The 18756-nt window shown below is 42.2% G+C and overlaps 2 protein-coding genes across 2 annotated transcripts in view; one reads left to right on the top strand and one right to left on the bottom strand.

Annotated features, from left to right (window-relative positions):
• LOC121543525 (N-acetylglucosamine-1-phosphotransferase subunits alpha/beta-like) overlaps window positions 1–5048 on the top strand; it is a 21095-nt gene extending 16047 nt beyond the window's left edge. The window contains exons 16-21 of the mRNA XM_045214408.1: window positions 31–144; window positions 244–329; window positions 595–693; window positions 1101–1268; window positions 2260–2350; window positions 3136–5048. Of these exons, the coding sequence (XP_045070343.1) occupies window positions 31–144; window positions 244–329; window positions 595–693; window positions 1101–1268; window positions 2260–2350; window positions 3136–3207 (630 nt within the window). The 3' untranslated portion in view covers window positions 3208–5048. The remainder of the gene's footprint in view (window positions 1–30; window positions 145–243; window positions 330–594; window positions 694–1100; window positions 1269–2259; window positions 2351–3135) is intronic.
• LOC121543526 (cholinephosphotransferase 1) lies at window positions 5049–18756 on the bottom strand. Its single transcript, XM_041853461.2, has 8 exons — window positions 18038–18756; window positions 14568–14715; window positions 14175–14316; window positions 13928–14012; window positions 11550–11681; window positions 7750–7908; window positions 7325–7450; window positions 5049–7114 (listed from the first exon to the last, which is right to left on the bottom strand). The coding sequence occupies exons 1-8, from the start codon at window positions 18275–18277 to the stop codon at window positions 6998–7000; spliced, it is 1149 nt and encodes a 382-aa protein (XP_041709395.1). The 5' UTR covers window positions 18278–18756; the 3' UTR covers window positions 5049–6997.

Raw genomic sequence — 18756 nt, 5'->3', positions numbered from 1 at the left:
CAGTGAGGTTAATGTGTTTGTGTGTTGCAGGATCTGACAGGTCTGGAGCAGCTGCTGATCAACTGTTCTAAGACGCTGCCCACCAACCTGACCCAGCTACATATTGTTAGCCCTACACAGGAGGCATACTACGAGCCCAGCATGGTGACTACTCTACATGGCCTCTGTGCTGTATCCCAACAACATTTCTAAGCTGTAGTAGACTTGAGGTGCAGAGACTGACTAGTGTATTTGAATCCACAGCCTCCCGTCACTAAAGGTCTGGTGGTCCACTGTAAAGCCATCACAGAGCGCATCCACAAGGCCTTCAAAGACCAGAACAAGTACAAGTAAGTCCTGTTCTAAAAAAAAACAACATGTATGTCATGTGTGTAACAACAAAAGGAAAAAGCTGTAAAAACAACGTTTATTTTTTTGAAAATCAAATAAATAAAAAACTCCTGTTCTCTACCATCATCCACTGTCCTTAATCTATATATATCACCCATCCTACCCTTAAAGAATATTCCACTTCATCTCACATCACTACATTTTCTCCAGATATCCTGATCCTATTTAAGATCATAGTAAACATGGCAACCTCTCCTTTGCCAGGTTTGAGATAATGGGTGAGGAGGAGATAGCCTTTAAGATGGTGCGGACCAACGTGTCCCATGTGGTGGGCCAGCTGGATGACATCAGGAAGAACCCCAGGTGAGATGTCCTCTCAGGTAGCCTCGAGGTTAGAGCGTTGGGCCAGTAACCGAAAGGTCGCTGGTTCAAATAATGGAGCCGACAAGGTGAAAAATCTGCCGTTGTGCCCTTTAGCAAGGCACTTAACCCTAATTGCTCCAGGGGCGCTGTACAATAGTGACCCTGGCTGTGACCCCACTCCCTGCGGGTGTCTCGGGGAGTTGGGATATGCAAGAAACACATTTCCATTACTTGTGTGTAACAGGACAAATATAAGCACCCCCCCAAATTATTATTATTAAGTGTCACGCCTAGTGGCTGCCTAATTAATATGTACTACTGATTCCTGTTTTATTGTTATACTACCTTTTCATTTGACCATGATGTTGTTGATTATGATTTGACCACATCACGGTGTTTCCTCACAGGAAGTTCATCTGTCTAAATGACAACATTGACCACAGCCATAAGGACGCAGGGACTGTCAAGGCGGTGCTGAAGGACTTCTATGAGTCCATGTTCCCCCTGACCTCCCAGTTCGAGCTGCCCAGAGAATATCGCAACCGCTTCCTCCACATGGGAGAGCTCCAGGAATGGTAGGACTGGGGTGGCTTATACTAGAGAGAAATGGTAGGACTGGGGTGGTTTATACTAGAGGAATGGTAGGACTGGGGTGGTTTATACTAGAGGAATGGTAGGACTGGGGTGGATTATACTAGAGGAATGGTAGGACTGGGGTGGTTTATACTAGAGAGTTGGAAGGATATCTTGGAGTGTATCAGTTGAATATGTGATCTGCATTTAGTTACATAATTTTTTTATTATACCATTAATTGGTGGCAATGCAGAAGCTCAATGTGAACCACAATACAAGATGCCTGTACATACACTTTGCCAATCGTATTATTTGTCCTATATGATAGATGGACAGATACATTATCTTACTGTATCAGGGTCATGTGAGACAGAGGTCTCTCCCCATTTCTCCAAGAGAAGAATGAAGGATCCTAGCTGTCTGCACCTCAGTGCTCAGCACTGTCAGGGATGATCGCTGGGAATCCCAGGGGGTTAGAATAGGATCCTGCTCTTATAGCTCCAGGCCTGAGCTGGAGGAATCTATCCAGATACTGAGACTTTAAAATTAGACTCGTATGATCCACACACACTACACTCCAAGAGTCACAAGGGTGCTAGTGTTAGTGAAGTGACAGGCGGGTGGTGGCAGAGGTCGCCTGGTGTCTGGTGATGTCACATTTTTGTCCTCTCCCCTGGAACCACAGGCATTTCATCATGACCTTTAACCCTGTCACCCAAGCCTAAAATATTTCATAATTGAGACTGGACTCTGAATATGATAGTAGTGACTTTCATCGAGTTTCTGTTTTGTATTAATTGATACTCCCAAAAAACATTTCACCCTGTCCGTCACCCAATCAAATGTCATGTTGGAGACTGGGTTCAGAATATGAGAGTGATGACTTTCAGAGAGTAATCTGCTTTGTCATGCATTCATTGATGGCCCATAATAGTTAATGTTTGCTGTTTCAGGGACAATGCAGTGATTGTCTTAGTGTCTCTGTATTACAGGCGAGTATATCGGGACAAGCTGAAGTTCTGGACCCACTGTGTATTGGTGACTCTGGTGATCTTTACTGTCATCTCCTTCTTTGCCGAGCAGGTCAGTAGGACTTTACACTGTCATGTATATTTCCGGCCTCGCTAATATAAACAGCACACTTGTAGCTTAATGATCTGCGATTTAGCACTTAGTTAGCCCCAGTGCTCCACAGAGGGACCTCTACAGTGTCACGTATCCCTCACTATCGGTTGAGCTTTGGAATGACTGAAATGGCGTCACTGAAATGTAACTGAAATCTGTCCCTCTTGGACCGTGAGCAGTGAATGATGGCTGAATGGTTGCTTTGTTGACCATGGCACCCGTCAGACCTGAGGGGGTCAGGTAAGGTTTCTCCTTCAGTGGTCCTAATAAAGGTTAATCGCCAGAGCGACCATGGAGGAATGAGCATCCACACTGTGCACTGGGCCACTGGGACATGGAGGAATCTGAGGGGAGCCATCTTGTCTTTGTCCCAAGAATCATTCTTCTCCTCAGGCCTAAGGCTCCACTCCTCCATTCCACCACCCCTCCTTACTTTTCATAGGCATCAGGTGCTTTGTTCGTAAACTGCCTCATGAAGTTGGAGAGCTGTTTAAATCTCTCTGGTTTATTGGTTCAGGCTTGGACCAATAAACAACCTTTTGGTGACTTTACAGGACTTAAGTTGACTCTCCCGAAATGCTGTTGCCCTGATCTGTTCAAAGTCAAGAAAAATACAGCAAAAAGCTCCTGCTCAGAGCTAGCCACATGTTGACAGAGTAATGTCGCTTCCTTCTTTTTCACTCGTCTTTCAGTGTTTTGTGTTTTGTGACACAGTCCTTTGTGGTATTTTCTTCTTCCCTCAGCTGATTCTACTGAAGCGCAAGCTGTTTCCCAGACGCAGGGTCAGCAACGATGTCAACCCAGAGCGCGTGTGAAGAACGAGGGAAAACATCCTTATCCTCCTCCCCTTCCTACCTCTGTCCCCTCTCTCCTTGAGTTCAAAGTGAGGGCCATGCAGGGGTAGGTGGAGAGCGAGGAGGGCTATCCCTATATCTCGAAACGTCCTCACCCGGGATTGAGTCAGCATGGCTCAAGGAGAGAGGGACTCTTGCAAACAACGTCAATCATGTGTGGTGGGTAAGATGATTGACAGGCATCACCTGGCTGGGACAGATGCTGGAGCCATGTCATGTGATGCCGTGCCAGCGGAAGAAGCCAGAAACCAGACACTTCTCTTCCCTTCCACCCGGGGTGCCAGAGAGACTTATCACCCACATGCCGCCCACACACCAGGCTGTGGAGAAAGACACTGACTGAGCCAACTATGTGCTAAACTGCTAAAACTGTTAACCATGATCTGGAAGTGATTGACGGGAGACACCATCTCTGTGGTGTGGGTTTACAGCACCTTTACCATGAGGGCTGTAACCTTGCGAAGTGTTCCAGAGGTTAGGTTGGACACTTTATTATAATTTTTTATTTAACTTTTATTCCACAGAAGGAAAAAGGGATAGGGGAGGGAAGGGGTTAATCAGAACAGGAATTATGCCATTTGACCTGTTTCACCATGTCACTCCTGGTCAATGTCTACATTCAACACAAGTGCCTTATTTTAAAAAGAGTGCTGTCTGAAGCCTGAAGTATTTCAGTTAGACTGTATGACCTTGTTTACCCATTGTCCCTGCTTGCCTTTTTAAATGTCTTGGTTGGATTTGGTATTTACATGTCATAAGTGATTTTGTTCTAGGGGATGGGGGTTCTGGGTGAAAAATGCCACACTGTTTTTAATCATGAATGTTTCACACAGTAGACCACACAGCGATCAGCCATCCATACAAAATGTGTCCCTGTGGGATACTGTACGTTTAGCTCTGCTAGTGTCTGAAATTCAGATCTCTTCAGCATGCTTTGTAACTGATTGTATTGTTCAGTGAATGCGTCCTTAACGAATGACACGGAATGTTAATTTAGCTCCCCAAGTGTTCTACTACTGACCCTCAATTCTTTTCCGGTTCTATGGTCTCTCTGTTGAGCCTTCCATGCCTGACTTTGGTAGCTCTCCTCTCCGTTTACAAGCGGTGTATTGTGATGTTAATTATGATAACACGCGAGTTATTGCCAACAGCAGTAGAACCATGATGTTTTGCTGCCTTACTATCGCTGAATATTTGTAGTATTGGTGTACTGTAGTGTGCCAGATTACACAGCCTGGTCTCAGAATAGACGTAACATAGAACATCCAAATCTTGGACACTCAAATTAGTATGATGTGTAACCATAACCAAACGTAACATAAGACAGGTTACTTAAGGCAAAAATGAGGAGGGTGGTTGGTCGGGGTGGGCGTATAATGCGAACATCTAGCAACCCAAAGGTTGTATGTTTGGATCTCAGACAACTTTTGAGCTACTTTTTAGCTACTTTGCAACTACTTAGCATGTTAGCTAACCCTAAAACCTCGCCAACAATTTGTAACATTGTGCGTTTTGTAAATTCGTAACATGAATTGTAATTTGTAACATACGAAATGAATGTTGGATATCCACAAAATACATACCATACACTAAATGGAGTGCCATGGATATATGTACAGAATAATACAAAATGTTCTGAGACCAGGTTGAATTCCACAAATGGGTGGTATGCATGTACATTTTTGAAGTGAGTCTCTTGGGAGTGTCAAATTCACATTTTTAGTTTAGTCATCACTTTGGCTAATCCCAAAATCAAAAATAAACCTGACTCGCTTGGTCATGCTTTAAATCATGAAACTGAATTTCTTGAATGGAAAATATTTCTTTATTACAATCATTTTGAACTTTGTTAGTATAAAGTTGTTTTACTTGTATTGAAAAGTGCAATACCATGTTAAAATTGAGCGTGTGGCCTTTTCAATGCATAGTTTCAAAGTTCACCTGGAGTTCAAACCCTGATTGAACAAAAACGGGTGGCTAACATAAGGTTGGCTGTTATTTCCAGACTGAAAGTCACGTAATCTGAAGGCTCTCATTGGAATTCTACCCACCAATATCTGCAAGTCAAAATGTCCTTTTTAGGGACATTGTCTTTATGGTATGGTGGGCATATTCCTAGAGTAGGGGTTCTTGATTTACTTATATCTCTTTGTTCCAATAGTTACATTAAACATGGCCACAGGGGCAAAACATCCCCAAAATAATACATCCACACCTCTTCCAGCACCGTTGCATCCCTTTGTCTGTCTATCCTAAAGTCGAGCAATGACCAAACAACAATGCATTCAGCTATGCCCCGAAACAGTTTAGAATCATACTGTTCAACAATAACCACAAATCATTGAGTTTAATGTACCAAAGTCATTCCCCTATACATATTCTAAATGTGTGATGAAAAAAAAGATGGTTCCAGTACAGAATTATAGTAAACAGTAAAATAAGTTCCAGTACAACGTTATTTCTCAGTGTTCCGTATATTGTCCGATACTACAACCATAAATACTGGTTCCATAATTACGCTTTCTGCAATTGATGCAGAAAATACAAACATTTTAGTACTTGTTCCTAAACTGCTTCAAATATTCACGGAAATTAAAAAAATTTAACAGAAAAGGATTCAAATAAACATTTAAGGCGCCAAACAGAATTCTGTACAATCAAAGAATTAGCCCTTTAGGGAGAAGAACGTTGAAAGCAGACGGGACTCTGGCGTTAACGCATCATCAACATGACTACAAGGACTTCACCTGGAGTAGAGTTGAGGTTACGGAGGGAGTTGGAAAAAGTAAATGATGCTGGATACACTGTAGACTGGAGGGGGACTCAGTCAGATGGAAGCCCTTGTAGAAGAAATGTCACTGTTTTCAGCGTTAACCCAGACCCTTGCCCCTTCTTCACTTGCAGTCCTTGACAATTAGCGTACCATACCTCATTAGGAATGTCTCATTCTACTTCAAACTTCATTTTGGAAGTTATCCGAGGTTGAAAGGTTGATTTATTTTGAATTTCCTAGCCCTGATTGAGTAAATTTCATGTCAGATTGGGTCTCATTCATTAAATAAATAAACATACATGACTAATGAACGATTTCAAGAGCTACAATATCAATTTTGGGCAATGATCAAACATGTTATATTGGGTTGAGTTATCACATTGTTTTTAACAAGAGGCTGTTAAGTACAGAGACAGAGGAGTCTAGTACTGTAGCCTCTAACTTTACAGCATTGAATATAGGTCAATTAGAAATGAGCATGAAAGGAATATGTATCAATTGTCAGTCAAAACAATAATTGAGAGAAACCAAATTCAAGCGGGAAAAACACAAAGCAACTCCTTTATCTGATCACTGAGAAACATTATTCGATCTTTGCCCAAAAATGTATTGTAGCTTCTACCCATAGTGTATGATTTAGTCTGAATTGAATGACATTATCAAATCTGAGTCTTAGATTATCTCAGATAGTGATTACTTCCTATATGGAGACAAAGGGAAACCAACCAACTTATTTCCAGGACGGCTGCACTGCACTCATCCAGTGAGATACAGACAGACCAGTGTGTGTTAACCTTGATAATGGCTCTAATCAGGGGTGGTTATGTCATTCCTGTCATTACTCTAGTGTTACAGACAAACTTTAGAGGTGGTCACTGTGTCAAGGCTGCTGAGGTTTGGGGTGGAGGGGACCTCTTCATCGTAGTCTGCTTTCAAGAGCGGGGCTGCGTCCTCCGCCTCCTTCCGCCGGGCAAAACGTCAGTCGCGTTTGGGGGCAGCCTGTGCTGTGATGCTGAACACGTGAATGCGCAGGTGAGAGGCGATCTGGATGCAGACGCCTGTGCAGTAGCGCGTCAAGTCAATCAACGAAAGGACCTGTGGAGGAAATACAAGGACCGGCATGAGAAATGTACATAGGGCCTAGAGTTGTTCCTGTTCAGTTTGTGGTTAGGGGAAACTCCTGGTCCTATCTATATGGAAGACATCAACTGAAATGGGTTGAAAATGACACCAGACCTGTATTAAAACATTAGTTTGATGAGAGAACTACAGAATCGTGAAGACAAATCTGGGGTGGGAACTCACCATGGCGATCCAGAGGACTATGTGCTCGTCGATGAAGCTGTTGAAGTACTGGTTGAGGAACAGGAGGCCAGGCCCAATGAAAGCTGTGTCCGGGAGATAAAGCTCACTCTTGGTCATGTGGGCCACCTGACACAAGGACAGAGGAACACATGTGGAACATACCGGTATTGGAGGAGGAGCAGAGAGCTAATGAATGAGCTGTGAATACCAGTATGGCTTGTACAGTTACATATGGGTGAGGTCCCATTGATGAGAGAGGAAAAGCATCAATTGCTTGCTTGATAAGACACTCCAGACAGAAAGAAAACATTTTTTAAAAGAATTTCCCTTCAGGCAGTAGAGTCAGTAGACTAGAGATACTAATAGATTGGAAGATGACAGCAAAGTAAGAAAGTGAAGACTATTTATTTAAATGGAGTACTCACAACTAGCTTGTTGGAGATCTTGGCAACGACCATGCCGAAAGTCAGGATGTAAAGGCAGGGGTGCAGCTCAAAAAGCTTGCTGGAGGACTTCTTGAAGATGATGAAGGCCAGTGTAAGGATGAGGCCGATGTGCATACCTGGTGTCAGCACACTGGTGTCCTAAGCAACACACAGCAACATAGTAAATAACTGAATTGTTAACCTAGAATAGAAGCCAACATTTTTTGATTGTCCTAAAATGTACAGTGCCTTCAAATCAAATCAAGCTTTATTTATACAGCACGTCAGACATGGAATGCAACGCAATGTCTTTTACAGAAAAAACCCTGAATATAAAACAATGAAAATAAAAGCTGAAATATTTACTACACAAACAAACATAAGATAAATAAAACAAAAGAATGACAAACTGAACAACTAAAAAGAACCCTAAGGAAAAGCAAAGCTAAAAAGATGCGTGTTAAGATCTCTTTTAAATATGTCCACAGTTTCAGCCCCCCTCAGGTTGTAGGGCAGGCTATTCCAGAGGCTGGGCACATAATAACTAAAGGCTGCCTCTCCATGCCTCTTGGTCCTAGGCTTTGGGATAGTTAAAAGGCCAGTGCCAGAGGACCTGAGGGACCTACTGGGTACATAACTTAAAAGCACTCAGAAAATATTCACACCCCTTGACTTTTTCCACATTTTGTTGTTACTAGGGCTGTGGCGGTCACGGAATTTCGTTAGCCGGTGATTGTCAAGCAAATAACTGCCAGTCTCACGGTAATTGACCCGTAATTAACATAAACACATTTAGCAAAGCTGATTAAAATAGAAAGGATATTTTCTCCAAACGATTTGAGGGAGTGCGCACATACGGCTAATTCTGTGTTGTGCGGTTAACAAAGAAAAAGTACTCCTACATGCTTAATTTAGTTATTTATGTAACTTTAGTTGTGATACAAACGTTGGGCTATAGGTTTTGATTTTTAATACATTCTATGGCTGCATGATGCAACTCGAATGATGATTTAAAAAAAGTTGCATGTAAGGAATAATAATATAATATAATAATATGCCATTTAGCAGACGCTTTTATCCAAAGCGACTTAGTCATGTGTGCATACATTTTTTATTTTTTTTGTGTATGGGTGGTCCCGGGGAACGAACCCACTACCCTGGCGTTACAAGCGCCGTGCTATATCAGCTGAGCTACAGAGCTCTGCTTTGTTTTTTGTGCAGGCTGAACACACTTCATCAGTCTCTCATTCACAATTTGACAACCACTTGATAATGCCTTGAATTTCCCGGCAGCATAATGTGTGGCCATAATGCCCCCTAAAAAGATCCATGCCTTTTGCGGCCAGTGGCCGTTTTGCCCTTGGGCTGAATATAATCATTTTAATTCCCTTCTCCCTGCGTGCTCAGAAGCACCTTTCACTCACATGGCTCTCCGTCACATAACCGGGTCTTTCTCACAGGCTACAAGTGAAGACCGACACGTCGAGGACGCAACTGCGCGTGTCCTTTTCCAATTCAGAGGCGCTTATTGAAGATATTGGAAGAACTGTCCACATTTACTTCGTCAGCCAACAAGATGACTAGGCCTAACGAACAGCAAAAGCACTAGCCTATGTCAATCTACTATCCCCCATAGTACAAAAGTTGACCTATTCTATTCTGTGCGAGAAATACATATTTCAAACATAGTCTGGGACAGTTGTGGGATGCAATAGATCCCAAATGAAATACAAACACTAGCATCAAAACAACTTTTTTACGCAACGAGGCTGACGCAACAGATCAGAACATTTAGTTTAAAATGTTGATAAACTATTAGGCTATTTCTTCATATTATAAGCGCAGTAATGTGCACACGGCAGTAGGCTTTAAGCACAAATGTTCCAATAGCAGGAAAACACCATTATCAAAAGTGACCGCAAATGAGATTATGCATGTTATGCTTTTATTATAAAAGGTGCATTTTTATGGTGAACATTATCTTTCCCAAACTTGAAACTCACACGCTGCGTATGTATGCCAGTTAGGCTCTACACCCATTGTAAAGCGGATGAATGTGCTTAATTTTAAGAAGTTATTTGGCCACTTTAGTTGTAATACAAACCTTAACAAAACATTTAGGCCTATGGGCTAGGCTACATGAGGTGTGAGACTATGATTTTCAAATACATTTGCATTGATGTCAGAGTGATTAGAGGGACAATAGAGTGCTGAGTACCATGCAGCTAGCAAGTTTGGTAGGCTACTAATGACCATCAGCAGCATCAGTGCTTGGAGAAGCCTAATTACCGTGACATGGAATTTGACTACCTTCATGACCCGTGACCGCCGGTGTGGTGGTAATATGGTCACCGTAACAGCCCTAGTTGTTACAGCCTGATTTTAAAATTGATTAAATTTAGATTTTCTATCACTGGCCTACACACAATACCCCATAATGTCAAAGTGGAATTCTATTTTTCATTTTATTTAAACTAATTAATAAAAAATTAAAAGTCTTGAGTCAATAAGTATTCAACCCCTTTTATGGCAAGCCTAAATAAGTTCAGGGGTAAACCATTTGCTGAAAAGATAACATAAGTTGCATGAACTCACTTGTTTGCAATAATAGTGTTTAACATGATTTTTCAATGACTACCTCATCTCTGTACCCTACACATACAATTATCTGTAAAGTCCCTCAGTCGAGCAGTGAATTTCAAACACAGATTCAACCACAAAGACCAGGGAGGTATTCCAATGCCTCGCAAAGAAGGGCACCTATTGGTAGAATTGGTAAAAAAAAAAAAGTGAATATCCCTTTGAGCATGGCAAAGTTATTAATTACACTTTGGATGGATGGTGTATCAATACACCCAGTCACTACAAAGATACAGGCGTCCTTCCTAACTCAAAATATTCCAAAACATGCATCCTATTTGCGACAAGGCACTAAAGTAATACTGCAAAAAATGTGGCAAAGCAATTCATTTTTTGTCCTGAATACAAAGTGTTATGTTTGGGGCAAATCCAATCCAACACATTACTGAGTACCACTATCCATATTTTCAAACATAGTGGTGGCTGCATCATGTTATGGGTATGCTTGCAATCGTTAAGGACTGGGGAGTTTTTCAGGATCAAAAAGAAATGGAATGGAGCTAAGCACATGCAAAATCCTAGAGGAAAACCTGGTTCAGTCTGCTTTCCACCAGACACTGGGAGATTAATTCACCTTTCAGCAGGCCAATAACCTAAAACACAAGGCCAAATCTACACTGGAGGTGCTTACCAAGAAGACCGTGAATGTTCCTGAGTGGCCAAGTTACAGTTTTGACTTATATCTACCTGAAAATCTATAGCAAGACTTGAAAATGGTTGTCTAGCCATGATAAACAACCAATTTGGTAGAGCTTGAAGAATTTAGAAAATAATAATAGCAAATGTTGCACAATCCAGGTGTGGAAAGCTCTTAAGAATCTCACAGCTGTAATCGTTGCCAAAGGTGCTTCTACAAAGTATTGACTCAGGGGCGTGAATACTTATGTAAATGAGATATTTCTACATTTCATTTTCAATACATTAACAAAAATGTCAAGAAACATGTTTGCCATTATGGGGTATTGTGTGTAAAAATAAATAAATCAGTTTTGAATTAATTGTAACAACAAAATGTGGAATAAGTCAAGGGGTATGAATACTTTCTGAAGGCACTGTATGCTAAATTTTACTACCACGTCAGCTGTTTAGGCTTAAGTGTAATTAAAAAAACACTAATCAACCCAAATATTTAGCTAAACATGTCATTACATAATACTTACAGCCACAGTGGAGCCATTCTTGCCGACGCCCCCGTTGAGGATGACGTGGAAGTAGTTATAGCAGGAGAACACGGCTCCCCCAATAATGCCCAAGATGGGGAAGGTTTGCAGCTTCACCCCAAGGACGGGCAACTACAAGAGGGTAAAACAACCAAGAGTTTCAGTTAACAGAACTAATCAACTTCTGTCACAGCAGCTAGCGTTGTTTACACCAGTAAGCTGTGGATGGGTGGGGCATGCTGTTGAGGCCATGATGGGAGTAGAAGCCAATAATATTGCGTGGTGACATCAGCTGTTTGCTAGCCAGATCATGTGATCATGTCTACGCCACGGTGGATTAGCTACCCATAATTACCTTCTTCTCACTTCTGATTGTGACGTTTAGTCGTTAAGCCTCCACAGGCAGCACAGAGTGAAAGTGAAACAAAAGGACTATTTAAAGACTAGTAGTCAGATTTTTGTTGTGGGGTTGGTTGGTTATACAGTACATGTTAAAGATTGGTTGTGTTGTCTTATGGTGCCAAATGTTGGTGTAAAATTTGTGTTGTCATACAGTGGGGAACAAAAGTATTTAGTCAGCCACCAATTGTGCAAGTTCTCCCACTTAAAAAGATGAGAGAGGCCTGTACTTTTCATCATAGGTACACGTCAACTATGACAGACAAATTGAGAAAAGAAAATCCAGAAAATCACATTGTAGGATTTTTAATTAATTAATTTGCAAATTATGGTGGAAAATAAGTATTTGGTCACCTACAAACAAGCAAGATTTCTGGCTCTCACAGACCTGTAACTTCTTCTTTAAGAGGCTCCTCTGTCCTCCACTCGTTACCTGTATTAATGGCACCTGTTTGAACTTGTTATCAGTCTAAAAGACACCTGTCCACAACCTCAAACAGTCACACTCCAAACTCCACTATGGCCAAGACCAAAGAGCTGTCAAAGGACACCAGAAACAAAATTGTAGACCTGCACCAGGCTGGGAAGACTGAATCTGCAATAGGTAAGCAGCTTGGTTTGAAGAAATCAACTGTGGGAGCAATTATTAGGAAATGGAAGACATACAAGACCACTGATAATCTCCCTCGATCTGGGGCTCCACGCAAGATCTCACCCCGTGGGGTCAAAATGATCACAAGAACGGTGAGCAAAAATCCCAGAACCACACGGGGAGACCTAGTGAATGACCTGCAGAGCTGGGACCAAAGTAACAAAGCCTACCATCAGTAACACACTACGCCGCCAGGGACTCAAATCCTGCAGTGCTAGACGTGTCCCCCTGCTTAAGCCAGTACATGTCCAGGCCCGTCTGAAGTTTGCTAGAGTGCATTTGGATGATCCAGAAGAGGATTGGGAGAATGTCATATGGTCAGATGAAACCAAAATATAACATTTTGGTAAAAACTCAACTCGTCGTGTTTGGAGGACAAAGAATGCTGAGTTGCATCCAAAGAACACCATACCTACTGTGAAGCATGGGGGTGGAAACATCATGCTTTGGGGCTGTTTTTTCTGCAAAGGGACCAGGACGACTGATCCGTGTAAAGGAAAGAATGAATGGGGCCATGTATCGTGAGATTTTGAGTGAAAACCTCCTTCCATCAGCAAGGGCATTGAAGATGGAACGTGGCTGGGTCTTTCAGCATGACAATGATCCCAAACACACCGCCCGGGCAACGAAGGAGTGGCTTCGTAAGAAGCATTTCAAGGTCCTGGAGTGGCCTAGCCAGTCTCCAGATCTCAACCCCATAGAAAATCTTTGGAGGGAGTTGAAAGTCTGTGTTGCCCAGCGACAGCCCCAAAACATCACCGCTCTAGAGGAGATCTGCATGGAGGAATGGGCCAAAATACCAGCAACAGTGTGTGAAAACCTTGTGAAGACTTACAGAAAACGTTTGACCTGTGTCATTGCCAACAAAGGGTATATAACAAAGTATTGAGAAATTTTTGTTATTGAGCAAATACTTATTTTCCACCATAATTTGCAAATAAATTCATTAAAAATCCTACAATGTGATTTTCTGGATTTTTTTCCCTCATTTTGTCTGTCATAGTTGACGTGTACCTATGATGAAAATTACAGGCCTCTCTCATCTTTTTAAGTGGGAGAACTTGCACAATTGGTGGCTGACTAAATACTTTTTTCCCCCACTGTATAATGCCAAATGTTGGTGTAAAATTTGTGTCGTCACATAGTGCCAAATGTTGGCGTAAAATTTGTGTTGTCATATAGTGCCAAATGTTGGTGTAAAATTTCGAAGTCTACAAATCCTACGGCTTAGATGCCAGAAAAGGAAAGAGAGAAAGAGTGTATGAGTGGGTATGGGAGTGTGTGTTAGGTTTGTGTGCATGGATGGATAAGTGTATTGGAGCCATACCCTGTAGTCCCAAAGGGCCACTCCACCAAAAGCTGACATCACATACATGACAACGATGGCAATCTGGACCTCCGTCACATCAACCCTGGGTGGAGAGAATTTATACAACTCATAGATCAGAACCAGACTGTATATTTTATGAAGCACGATGGACTAGACTTAAGTACTACGTCAAAAACGAATAGTAGTCGTTATCTGCCCAGCAACAGGTAAACAAATAATATAATTGGGCATCATTCCTACTTACAGGCCAAAGCGCAGTGTTCCGGAAACATAGGTTTGCCAGTGTGCACAGAAGAACATGAACATCCCCACAAAGCCACTGAAGAACATCCAATCAGGGTAGCTTCCTATCCCACAGGATATACATGTTCCCACGGCAACAAAGACTGCAGAGAGAGAGAGAGAGGGAGAAAGTTGAGAACTAATGAGTAACGATGTATCATACTTCTGAGGCATAGAATAATGTACGTTGTCAGTCAATATGATACACTGGTTGCTATGATGCTAAACACTAAATGCAGTCTAGTCCAGACTCTAGACAAAAGTACAGGGGAGCCCACTGCTTGAAATACACTTGGTCAGGTACTGTAAAGCAACACAAATTAAAACTGGCAAAAAAAAAACTTTGGGGCCGCACCTGTGGAGACAGCATCACAGCCGTGGTCAAAGAGCTCCCCCAGCGCAGAGCTGCTGTTGGTCCTCCGGGCCTGCTTCCCATCGATGGCATCCAGCGACTGATAGATGAACAGGCCCAACGCACTCAGGATGAAGGCCCATGCTGGAGCCTGGAGAGAGGAAGGGAGACGGAGGGAGGGAAGGAGAGCGAGAAATGGAGGGAGAGAAATTTGATTAAACAAGGGGATGGAATAACCTGGTTTCTATTTCAACTAGGACACAAACTTTTCCTCCACCATCACCCGTTGAAGGGAAAGGTCTCGGTCTTTGTCTTCTGACTGTGAGTAAACAAACAGACTTGGTTACATGAGACGCAGGGTGCGTTTCCAAATCTAATCAGTGAAGAAAGCCATGACACACATTGGGGAAAGTTATCTTATTTTGAGCACTTCTTGCAAAACAGAGAGTTGCTTGTGTTTGACAAGTTGAGATGTTTTACTATTTCCTTCAACACAGGTTTGTTTTCTCTAACAGACATCTTATAATACATTCTCTCGGTTTAACATTTTCTAGAAAACAGCTGTAGTAAGCATAAATAACGTGTTTTCCCTTGAAAGGCAAATCAGTATAAAGGACATGCAGCTAATGACTGAAAGAAATGAAGTGCCAAGCACAAACAACACATGAGACACGTGTCTTCATCCAGCCTGGAATGCTTTTTACACAGGGGACCCTCCCAACCCCCACCATACACACGTCAAAGTATGGTAAAGGCAAGATGAACTCTACTGGGTGAGTTCCTACCACTGGGACTTCAAGTATTACCAGCCATCTGGACATCAGGGGTGAACCAACACTCAGTGTTTATCATCTCTCTACACAACAATGTACCAGTAGCTTAGCCAGAAATGAAATTTGGGTGGGACAATTTATTATCTTTAAATACACTTAAAAAAAAAAAAAAATTTAGTAAAACAGCTAACTTATTTTATTTTATTAACACATCCACCACCCGTCCTCCAGACGTGATGCTTGACATTCAGGCCAAAGAGTTCAATATTGGTTTCATCAGACCAAAGAATCTTGTTTTTCATGGTCTGAGTGTCCTTTAGGTTCCTTTTGGCAAACTCCAAGCGGGCTGTCGTGTGCCTTTTACTGAGGAGTGGCTTCCGTCTGGCCACTCTACCAGAAAGGCCTGATTGGTGGAGTGCTGCGGAGATGGTTGTCCTTCTGGAAGGTTTTCCCAACTCCACAGAGGAACTCTGGAGCTCTAGGAGTCTTGGTGGTTCCAAATGTATAATAATAATGGGGGCCACTGTGTTCTTGGGGACCTTCAATGCTGCAGAATTTATTTTGTACCCTTCCCAAGATCTGTGCCTCGACACAGTCCTGTCTCGGAGCTCTACAGACAATTCCTTCGACCTCATGGCTTGGTTTTTGCACTGTGGGACCTTATATAGACAGGTGCGTGCCTTTCCAAATCATGTCCAATCAATGTAAACAGGATGCACTTGAGCTCGATTTTGAGTCTCTTAGCAAAGGGTCTGAATACTTAGGTAAATAAGGTATTTCGGTTTTTTATTTGTAATAAATGTGCAAAACATTCTAAAAACCTGTTTTTGCTTTGTCATTATGGGGTATTGTGTGTGGATTGATGAGGAATTGTATTTTTTTTAAAATCCATTTTAGAATAAGGCTGTAACGTAACAAAATGTGAGAAAAAGTCAAGGGGTCTGAATACTTTCCGAATGCACTGTATAGCCATAGAAGCACAGTGACATATGCCTCAATGCAGTCATATTCATGGCTTATTGGGGGTGTGGCTTTCAGTTAGTTATTTTTGGCCACCCATCCCATGAGTGAATGTCATTCCACTTAATCTAAATGCCATTCCAGTGCACTGCTTGCTATGAATTCTAGCTGATGGTGTTTGCATGTTTAGGTAAAAAGGCAAATAATGTCCCGTTTAGAACACTGACAGTAGAGAGCAAACTTGTATTTTTTTGTTGCCTAATCTGATACGGTGGGCCTGGGTCCACCCGTGCCTACGCGGCTGCAATGTACTGTGCTGTACTGACCGAACTCTGTTATCTCTCTATACAACTCTGTAATTATCTCTCTGCACAACTCTGTTCTCTACACAACTCTTTCCTTTCTACACAACCGTGTTCCCTCTCTCGCTACACAACACCGTGTTCCCTCTCTCTACACAACACCGTGTTCTCTCTCTACACAACACCGTGTTCTCTCTCTCTACAACACTGTGTTCTCTCTCTCTACACAACACCGTGTTCTCTCTCTGCAACACTGCACTTGTCTAACTATGTTAACTCTCTACACAACACTGTGCTAACTGTGTTCTCTCGACAGAACACTGTACTGTATTGGCCTAACTGTGTGTTTGTCCCATTGGTTTGTCCACCACAACTATTTTGACCGTTTTCTCTCTCCTAAAACACTAATGTTTTCTCTTTCTAGATATCCTTCTGTTCTCCAGTCCCTTCCTCTGCCAACAACAACAAACTGCTCTTCAGTAACCCCTGTCCCTGTCCTAAAAAGCCCTTTCTGTATACAGGTAGTCATCTTAGTTAAATGGCTCTCAGGCAACTTCTGTATTGAGTATAGGCATACGGGGTCACCCTTGACATCTTTTCAATTGGCCAGTGACATTGAATTGTCTGCTGCACAAACCTGCCTGGAGCTTGATGGAATCTGGACTTTGTGTCAGTGGTGAGATTTCAATCTGTACTGTGGGATGGGTGGACAAAGGTATAGAACTGATAAACATACTGTAACACATATCTGAACACCTGACAGGCATGCGCCTGAAAGCACCCTATACAAAGGAAGGAAAAGAAGCCAAACAGGCAATGGGTAGATTCACACACCCTCTCTCTCTTCAGATAATCGACCTAAGTGGACGACAGGTCATAGTATGAACACGTGGCATGGTTAAAACCTAGGTATTCCCCTGTTTTTGGTTTGCTGACTATGGTTGAAGTTGTTTACCTATTGTTATCTATATTTGCTTATTTTACATGATCCAATCAAAGTTCAAACTTGCAATAGGTAAAGTTAATATTACTTTAGTTTTTCTTGAACAAACATTCTGCCACACGTACTCCTTACCTTTATTTACTATTCGCTTGATTTATGAGTGGCTACGCAAACACGGTGGCAACTTTTTGACACCAACTCTTATTTGGCATTTTAATCAAGCAAATGTAGTAAGTCAACAACAATATTCTATTAGCCAACAACACATTTTCAAGGAACAAAACATTTGATAGTGGGACTGTGAACATTTTCCACCGAATATTCTGATGCTTTGAGCAGTTGTATAGTAATAATAGCGCTGTAACGTTACATGGATTCGAGTTGCAACAATGTTACACATGATCTCAGAGAGTTACAATGCGGTCATGGGGCGGTCATGGGGTGTTGCTACATGGCTACTCGAAAGTTTCCCCCTCAAGGTCGCAAAGCACTTACCTCCTCTGTTGCGGTTGGACAGTAAAACACCAACACTACAGTTGTGACTATATTTATTACCAGTCCAATTATAGTCAGAGTATTAGGCGCTACCCAGGTTGGAATTTGTTGGACCAGCCAATTCCAATATATCTGACAAGGAGGTTCGAAAAGGGATCGACCCGAGGCACTATATTTGTGCTCCTCTAGCCGCTTGAGTTGTGCGGCTGACAGCGGCTCCGGCCACAAGAAATGTGGCATTGTTTTCAGCTTCGGCGCTACGAAACGTAGCCTATCACCCAGCGATACTCTTGACGTTCCTGTGGGTTTCAGGCACTGCTATCTTCTCGCGACCGCCCAGAAAATACTTGCTCATTTGGCAGTTATGTGTGAATAGTCCTTTTTCTAGAGCGGAACCATGAGTTGTCGATATTTTTTTCCGTTTGTGATTGAGAATTGCGTTTCAGCAGGAAGCAAGTCTCCGGAAAGGAATGAGGCCGGGAATTTCAAATGAAATGTAGTCCTTTGACGGCTAGGAGCAGTGAACTACAACTGCAGTAGGCTACTGCAGCTTCATGGCTCCATTGAATGTAACATTGTATCATTTTATTCTGTAGTTGCCCTGCGGTTGCAAAATTTCTGAGTGCACTCTGGAGTGAATATGGCGTGTTGTTTAAACATCTTAATACTGGAATTATTTTCCTATTGTGTACTGTAGAAACTTGTTTTAGAAAATATTT

This window comes from Coregonus clupeaformis, unplaced genomic scaffold (assembly GCF_020615455.1).
Source record: "Coregonus clupeaformis isolate EN_2021a unplaced genomic scaffold, ASM2061545v1 scaf0249, whole genome shotgun sequence".
Lineage (NCBI taxonomy): Eukaryota > Metazoa > Chordata > Actinopteri > Salmoniformes > Salmonidae > Coregonus > Coregonus clupeaformis.
This window is presented reverse-complemented; position numbering and strand designations above follow the sequence as displayed.

What these genes read in the sequence shown, in the direction of transcription:
- LOC121543526 (XM_041853461.2), bottom strand. Translation starts at nt 18,277, where the DNA reads ATGCCACATTTCTTGTGGCCGGAGCCGCTGTCAGCCGCACAACTCAAG. An exon ending in AGAATGGCTCCACTGTGGCT is followed by an intron (nt 7,909 to 11,549) that starts GTAAGTATTATG and finishes TGTGTTGCTTAG; the next exon opens with GACACCAGTGTGCTGACACC. An exon ending in AGATCTCCAACAAGCTAGTT is followed by an intron (nt 7,451 to 7,749) that starts GTGAGTACTCCA and finishes TCCTTGTGTCAG; the next exon opens with GTGGCCCACATGACCAAGAG.